General features: G+C 45.3%; 1 protein-coding gene across 1 annotated transcript in view; it reads left to right on the plus strand.

Annotated features, from left to right (window-relative positions):
• Nucleotides 1-334: 334 nt before the first annotated feature.
• Nucleotides 335-9143, plus strand: part of CASD1 (CAS1 domain containing 1) — a 37339-nt gene continuing 28530 nt past the window's right edge. The window contains exons 1-5 of the mRNA XM_072412881.1: nt 335-884; nt 4961-5057; nt 5879-5999; nt 6807-6851; nt 8826-8888. Coding sequence (XP_072268982.1) covers nt 488-884; nt 4961-5057; nt 5879-5999; nt 6807-6851; nt 8826-8888 — 723 coding nt within the window. The 5' untranslated portion in view covers nt 335-487. The remainder of the gene's footprint in view (nt 885-4960; nt 5058-5878; nt 6000-6806; nt 6852-8825; nt 8889-9143) is intronic.

Genomic DNA, 9143 nt, shown 5'->3' on the forward strand with positions numbered 1-9143 from the left:
GGGTCACAGTGTTTCCTATTGCGGGTGGAGTGGGGTGTTAGTTGCGGGTGTTGGAGCTGTTAATTGCGGGTGGGGTGTTAGTTGCGGGTGTTGGAGCTGTTAATTGCGGGTGGGGTGTTAGTTGCGGGTGGAGTGGGGTGTTAGTTGCGGGTGTCAGAGCTGCTAGTTGCAGGTGGAGTGGGGTGTTAGTTGCAGGTGTTGGAGCTGTTAGTTGCGGGTAGAGTGGGGTGTTAGTCGCGGGTGTCAGAGCTGTTGGTTGCGGGTAGGGTGTTGGTTGCAGGTGGAGTGGGGTGTTAGTTGGGGGTGTCGGAGCTGTTGGTTGCGAGTGGAGTGAGGTGTTAGTTGCGGGGTCGGAGCTGTTGATTGCGGGTAGGGTGTTAGTTGCAGGTGGAGTGGGGTGTTAGTTGGGGGTGTCGGAGCTGTGTGGCAGTGACGCTCATTTGTTTAGTGGGCGGGGCCTGTAGCGTAGTTCTTTTGCTCCTCACTGATGGAAGCCAGCAGGGGGCGGGACAGCGGCATGAAGAAGCGGTCGGGGGCGGAGCTGGAGCCCCTGCTACTCCCAGACGAAGAGACAGCCCCGCCCACATCTCCGGCTCCTGTGGAACTTCCTGACCCCGCCCAGAAAGCCGTCACTCCGCCCCCATCTCCTTCTTCGAAAGTGGCCCCGCCTTCTAACCCCGCCCCTCTGCAGTGCTGCCCCCCCGTGCCCGGCCGTCTCATCGCACGCTGCTGTCATGGAGGAGCCAAGATGGCGGCCCTGGCCTACAACCTGGGCAAACGGGAGATTAACCAGCATTTCAGTGTGAGGAACGCCAAGCTACTGGCCCTGGGAGCCGTGTTACTGCTGTCTGCCTGCCATGGCTTGTCCCGGGTCTACAGCCGAGGTTAGTGCCGCCTACAGGCCACTGTATGTGATGACAGGTCCTCCTCCTGTGTATTGCTGCAGGGTGACATATGACAGGTCCTCTTCATCCTTTGTGTGTTTGCAGTAAAATATCACAGGTCCTCTTTAATATACATTGGAATATTGGTGTGACAGGTCCTCTTTATGCTGCTAATATAATGCCTCAACCCTTGTGTATTTAGTAATGTCATGTGACAGGTGCTCTTTATTCAGGGGTAATAATAATGACAGGGCCTCTTCATCATGTGCCTATAGTCATATGACCGGACCCTATTATTGTATACATAGATATGACAGGTCCCCATTATTGTATTGATGGATATGAGACAGGTCCTCTTTATTGTGTGTGTATATATAGATGTATAACCGGTCCTCTTCATCATGTACCTATAGTCATATGACCGGACCCCAATATTGTATATAGATAGGACAGGTCCACTTTATTGTGTGTGTATAGATCTATGACCAGTCCTTATTACTGTATATAGCTGTAAGACAGGTCCTCTTTATTGTGTGTGTGTATAGATGTATGACTGGTCCTCTTCATCATTGACCTATAGTCATATGACCGCACCCCAATATTGTATATAGATAGGACAGGTCCACTTTATTGTGTGTGTATAGATCTATGACCAGTCCCTATTACTGTATATAGCTGTAAGACAGGTCCTCTTTATTGTATACATAGCTATAAGACCAGTCCTCTTTATTGTGTGTATATAGATGTAAGACAGGTCCTCTTTTTTGTATGTACAGATAGGACAGGTCCTCTTTATCATGTACCTATAGTCATATGACCGGTCCCTAGTATTGTATACATAGATCCAAGACACTTCCTCTTTATTGTGTGTGTGTATATATATATATATATATAGAGAGAGAGAGAGATGTATGTATGACCAGTCCACATTATTGTATGCAGAGATATGACAGGTCCTCTTCATTGTGTATATATAGATCTTTACATCTAAGACTGGACCCCAGTATTGTATACAGATAGGACAGGTCCTCCTTATTGTGTGTGTATATAGCCCTATGACCGGTCCCCATTATTGTATACATAGCTATAAGACAGGTCCTCTTTTTGTGTATATAGCTCTATGACCAGACCCCCATTATTGTATATAGATATAAGACAGGTCCTCTTTATCATGAGCCTATAGTCATATGACCGGTCCCCATTATTTTGTGCATAGATATGACAGGTCCTCTTTATCATGTATACAGATTGCACAGTTTCCTTTTATCCTGCTGGCGTTTGTGATTGGATGTTCTGATCTCCCTTATGACATCACAAAGAACAAAGCAATCCCACCCCCTCTACAAAATCTAATTTCCCTCTTTCATATCCAGTGATATAAAGGTGCAGATCGGATCAGAAGAGAGAAGTCTGGTCCTGGGGTATTGTATTGTGGGGAGGGGGAATGACGGGTAAGGGTGGCAGACAGCCCCTGCATGCCATATGTAGACCCCCCCCCCCCCCCCCCCCCCACAATCCCCTATAAATTTTCAGGTGACAATTTAAGTTTATAAAGGCGATTGGCGGAAACCACCCCTACACGATGCATTGAGTCCCCAAAAAAAAAAAATGCACAGCAACCACCTTTACCAGCTTGCCCAATAACAGATCATCACAGGGCCATTCGGTACAATGGTAACCGGTTTTGGCTGGCGGTGAGTTTGCGGTGAGGCTACTGCTTCCTCTGGGTAGATGCCACACGCAGCACCCCATAGCGAATAAATGGGGGTAGCAGTGAGCAGTTCAGTACCACCCACTGCCACCAGTATCAGCAAACATTGAGTCTGTAAGAACCAGCACTGCAGTGCCAGAACCTGTGGGGCTGCTTCTTCCCTCTGCCATCCTTTCCTCCTTCTCTTCCACATTCCAATCTTCGGACATCCTGATTGGCTGGGATGATGTACCTGTGCACAGGTGTACAGGAGTGAAATTTGACAGCTGGGTGGTTCATTGATCCCCCCATAATAAAAGAGGGACTTTATTTCCTGGGCAGGAAGTTCATTCTGGTTCTGGAAGGGTTAATCTGGGGTTACAGTGATCTATATCTGTAACTTGTGATGTCAGAGCACTGGTGATGTCATCAGGGATAGAATATAACCAATCATTCGCTCACCTGTAGACTGTGCCGGCGTCATTCTGCACACTGATTGGTGCATATGAGTGTGCATTGTTATTTTGATACTGATGATGATGTCGCTCTCCATGGTACACCGATTACCGGACATAATATATTCTCTATCATCCTCTGGTTTAGCATTCCCAAGTCACTGACCTTGGTGACTTCACTTGCTACGTTCTTGGTCCAGGCAGAAAGCTATTGGGGGGGGGTGTTGCTCCACCCAAATAGGCCCCTTACTGGTATTCACCCCTTTGGTCACCATACCCAGGATGTCCAGGTAGGGGGAAGCACGTGTCCTTGTACCTTGTGACTGTTCTTGGGTCTTCCAACCAATCGGTATACAGGAGCACAGTCACATGACATGGAGAGTGATGGTAATGTGTCCCTCTCTTCCCAGCAGAGTATTCTAGGTCTGGCTGCAATGGATTAATAAGGGATTCTGGGTAGGGTGCCTATCAAAGGGTCAGGGGGTCCCCTCTGAGAAAACATGGTCACATGATGTGTGCGAGCCAATCAGCAGCTGCTCATCAGCACAAGTACTGCCTATGAGGAAGTGCCGGCATCTTGCTGCTGTGTCAATGCCAGGAGCCGGATGGATCTCAGACATGCCAAGCCCACCCATCCAAGGATGGCATTGGGCCAGAATATGCCAGGTATGTCTGGTGTGTATTGCCATGATGATTGGTTCTCAATAATGTTAATAAGTTCAAAGCCCTAAACAATGTGGAGTCACCGCTGATCAATGTTTGGGTGGAACACTTCAAATCAGGAATGTAGAGTTGGCATTCTTGATTTACCAGCCTTGTATGGGTATTATGTATACTACGCTGAGGTATATGTGGGTGATATCAGGAGTTATGCAAACCCATCCCAGCAAAATGCATGGGGTCTCGGGGATACCTATCACTATGACAATGCAGGTCCCGGGGATAATGTTTTCCTGTTTATAGGAGGCAAAGATGACAAACTTGTTTATCCACTTATGTTGCTAAATGAAGTTCAAAGCGTGTTTGTTGAGGTTTCACACATTCCAAAACACAGGAATGCAGATACATTCATCCAGGTGAATGTCTGACCTATTACACACAAGACACTGGGCACCAATTTAGGAGGGTCGCCTTCTGCCTGGAGGAGGCATGGAGAGTATGATGGGGGCATTGTATGCAGATGAGATGTGCAGAGGGTATGATGGGGGCATTGTATGCAGATGAGAAGTGTGGAGGGTATGATGGGGGCACTGTGTCCTGAAGAGAAATGTGGGGGGTATGATGGGGGCACTGTGTGCAGAGGAGATGTGCGGGGGGTATGATGGGGGCACTGTGGGTATGATGGGGGCACTGTGTGCAGAGGAGATGTGCGGTGGGTTTAATGGGGGCACTGTATGCAGATGAGAAGTGCGGAGGGTATGATGGGGGCACTGTATGCAGAAGAGATGTGCGGGGGGTATGATGGGGGCACTGTGTGCAGATGAGAAGTGCGGGGGGTATGATGGGGGCACTGTATGTAGATGAGAAGTGCGGGGGGTTTAATAGGGGCACTGTATGCAGATGAGAAGTGCGGGGGGTTTAATAGGGGCACTGTATGCAGATGTGATGTGCGGGGGGTATGATGGGGGCACTGTATGCAGATGAGACGTGTGAAGGGTATGATGGGGGCACGGTGTGCAGATGAGATGTGCGGAGGGTATGATCGGGCCACTAGACTGCGGGCAGCACATACAACATACAGACAGGTGGGGTAGGAGAACGGTTGCTTTAGGATCTGTTTTTATCTAAGCACCACCTTGCAGGGCACCTCATGGTGTCACCAGCACAGCATATGGAAGCCTTTGTAACCTTTCATTTATTACCGTTTATTCCTTTATGGAGAATTTGGCACCACTATTGGTAATCTGTGTGCCGCCTTCTTTTTTCTGCAGGAGATGACATGTGCGGGTACCTTATATCCAGCGGGCGCTTCCTCGGAGAAAACGTTTGGCAGCCGTACAGCTGTATGATGCACAAGTACAAGTCCAGGTATGACCAATCACAGAGCCCGACCTGATCAGAGACAGAATGAGAGAATAAATGTGACTGAGGTCAGCATTAGCTGCAGCATTGGGGTGACCACAGTAATATTAAACAGGATTTATATAGCACCAACATAATACACAGCACTGTACAATAAATAGGGGTTTGTTTCTTCTATAGATTTGGCGTAGCATAGGGTTGGCATTAAAAGGAAGCCCTGTTCTATGCCGCTATAAAGGTTTTGGGGTCTAACTGGTACTTCCTGATTTTGCCAACCCTGATGATGCGCCACTGCGCACGTTTGTGTTATGTAGTTTGTTTTTCAGAATGTCCCAAAGCCTCCTGGGCTTGGCGTGAAGTTGATGTCCCAGGAGGCTGCAGACAGGACATTGACATTAGGGCAGTTTAAACTTTCTGAGACTGGAGAGTTGATGCAAAAATTGGAGAAGTACCTACCTGCATGTACCCCATGGTTATTAAACTCTTACCAATGGAACCATATTGTTATATATGTTTGATAGGTATTCTAACCTGATTTAGAAATTCCAAGCTGTCCTGTGCCCTCTGCACACCGGATTTATCCCAATTTACGCTTCTACTTCTTCTCTCAGTCTACAGAATGAATAGCCGTTTACATACAGATCTGAGAGTGGAAGTGGCTGAGTAGTTTAGCAGAAGACACTGGGCAGCACTGACACCACTTGGTGCACATAAATCCTGTGTGTTGTCAGCCCATAAAAGAACATAGGAGCTACATTTCTGGCTCATCTGATATTTTCTTTTAGCTTGATGTCATTCTAAAGTAAATCCTTTTGCTGTTTTTGCAGTGAAAGTAAAAGCTGCCTGGCCAACCAGCACGTGGCATTTGTAGGAGATTCCAGAATACGCCAGCTGTTCTACGCTTTTGTCAAGATTCTCGATCCACGCACAAAAGAAGAAGGGAGCAAGGTTTGTTGTGTGTTTGGGGAACCCTTGAAATGTTCCATTTATGGATTCTGAAAAAATGTGCCCTTTGTCCTTAATTCTTCTGAAAAATAGCAGTGTACTTCCTGGTATGTGAGGTGCCTAGGCACAGCGGAGTCTGCAGCATCAAGGTTGTATAACTGCAGTATGAGATCTTCACACAGCTCTCTCTGACAGCTAGCCCTAAGCATTTGGGGGATCACTATTGTCCTGCTCATTGTTCTCCTTGCTGGAGGCTGTGACATGAGGAAGCAAAGCCCTGTCACTACCATAATGGCCGCTCTGAACAGGGACATGGTGAGATCAGCTGCAAGGAGAGCAAAGGTGATACTGAAATTTTTTTAAGGATCCCCATCCGTCTTTGGATACATGTCATAGAGGCAGAGGAAACCATGATCCCCGAAAAATGAATATGAATGTATGCAGTCATCACTGGAAATTCTACACTCTGCTCTTACTCCTATCAGCCAATCAGATTCTACTTTTCTTGTTTCATTTCATTATCAAAGGAAAGGAAGAATCTAAGGGCTCTATTTAAAAAAAAAAAAAAAAAACAGGGATTCTGACATTTCCTTAAACATTCCCTGGTGGAAATTAATTTCTGCCATTAAAATGCCATGACCTGAAAGATTCCATAAGAGAATGTTTGAGGTAATGTCTGATTCCCTGTTATATAAATGGAGCGGTAAGTGTTTGCTGCAAGCAACAGAAATTTTCCAGCTGTCATATGTACAAAAGCTGCTAATATGATGATTAGAGGGAGATAATAATTTAATTTTTTTTTTTTGTCAGCATGAGAACATTCCTTTTAGAGATAAGAGCAATAACATCCAAGTGGTGAGTTCTTTTTTTTTCATGTTTATAGATTCTATCTGTCTTGGTATCTGGCTATCTACTAGTAACTGTGACATTTCTATATGATCACATTACAGAGTCTCCTTGTCTGCTTGGTGTGACATTCTGTATTCTATTCTGCTCAGTGTGTTACACGGAACCATCACATTCTGTACTCTGTGCTGGGTGTCAGTCACATCTTTATACTATGCCGTGCATTGCATTCACTGAACCCTGTGTACACTGTGCTAGGAGTAACACACACCAGGTTGCCACATTCCCTATACTGTGCATTACATTCACTGAACCATTCCCCTGCGTACACTGTTCTAGAAGTGACATACACCAGGTTGCCACATTATCTATGCTGTGCAGTGCATTACATTCACTAAACCAGTGGTCGCCAACCTGTGGTCCGTGAGAAAATTTAGGGAGTCCGTGGTTGTTGTTGGTGCACCCCTGAGCGGGGTCAGGAGAAGGTCCCCGCTTGGGGGACGCACCGGCCAGAGCCGTGGACCATGTCCCCTGAGCAATTCCCAGTCTCAGGGAAGTGGGCAGTCTGTGTCCCTGGACACAACCTTCCCTCTCTCCCATCGTAGGCTCAGATCTGCAATGGGAGAGTAGGTGGGGTCATGTTATAATGACGTCACTATGGGGGAAGTTTCTCCCCCTTTAAGGGACACCTGACTCCCCGTGCATGTGCGGTCAGGAGCCGGTAATTTTAGTGGTCCGCAGGACCGAAAAGGTTGATGCACTAAACTATTCCCCAGTGTACACTGTGCTTGGTGTGACATTCTTTATGCTGTGCAGTGTGTTGCACGGAACTATCATGTTCTGAACTCTGTGCTGTGTGTGATAGACTCCGACCTGCGACATTCTCTATACTGCGCAGTGCGTTACATTCACTGAATCATTCTCCTGTGTACGCTGTGCTAGGAGTGACATACACCAGGTTGCCACATTCTTTATACTGTGCAGTTTGTTAGATATCCCATACCAGTATCCCTAATAACTCTAATAACTCTGCTGTACATTACATCATGTTATTTAACACTCAGTAATTTCTACCAGAAGGTATTCCCACCACAAAAATGTAATCTCTTAGATTGTAAGCTCTTCTGAGCCAGGGTCCTCTCCTCCTCCTCTGTCACTGCCTGTACCTGTCTCCTTTGAAACCCCTATTTAATGTACAGCGCAATGTACTATGTTGGCACTATAAACACAAAACTGTTGAACGTATTTCCCTCTTGAAGGAACAGGGATTTCTTGCTATAGATGGAGCTTTTACAGACACGTGTGAGAAGAATCAAATGTGGTGATTTATTCAGAAAAGATTGTGTTTTTTTATTCAAAGTAAAGTAGGTGGTAAAGAAAAGTAAACCATGATCTTTCAGGAATCCAGAGTCATTGATGGCCCACAACAATGCATGGCCCTGATATCCAGGCTATCTCCTCTCATGCCTCAATTTATTAGTCATTGTTTCTTTATAATACTTTATTTTTCTTATTATTTTTAAATATTAATAATTGAAAATTATTGTATTTATATTCATTAATATTAAATATACTTTGGTTATTGTCATACAAAAGAAACTTAATGAGATTACAGGACAATCGCTGTTTACTATGCAGTCAGCTTTCCTGATATTTCTCATTTGTGATTCTGATACAATGATCAGTTCTGATTGTTATGATGAACAATGGTTAGTTGGTCACAAGCCTGAACCCAGAGATCCTCCTGGGGCAATGTGGAAAACAAAAGGTGTAGATGAAAGTCTTTTGTTGCTATGAGGCAAATGCCTATATTTTATGATTTAATTCTTATATAAAATCATAGTTCATGTCAATTCTGTTAAGATAAATTTTTTACCACACATTACTGGTTCCGGATATATTTCCATCATCGATTTCATCTCATTGGATGTTCATTCCAAAGACGTTGTTATAAAGATTATAATAATCTGCTTTTCCTTGCAGGATTTTCTGTGGTATCCAGAGGTGAACACTTCAATGAAGCAGTATTTCCTGTCTCTGATCGAGGTGTGTATGCAGCCATTCTAAGGAGCAAATATGGCTGCCACTTTAATTAAAGTGTATCCAAACCCAAAAACATAAATGTAATATATTGCAGCTTTTGGTGGGTGTGTTAAGTTTTCTTTAATTTCCTTTATTTGTTACCGGGGATCCTGCCAGTAACGCACATTTTGTCCTATGATGAAAATGCTTACATATTTTATCTTGTCAAGACAACAGAAACAGGGTAGGTCTATAGGGCGATGTCCCTCTGCTTGGTAG

The sequence above is a fragment of the Pyxicephalus adspersus genome, chromosome 5, assembly GCF_032062135.1.
Source record: "Pyxicephalus adspersus chromosome 5, UCB_Pads_2.0, whole genome shotgun sequence".
NCBI classification, from domain to species: Eukaryota; Metazoa; Chordata; class Amphibia; order Anura; family Pyxicephalidae; genus Pyxicephalus; species Pyxicephalus adspersus.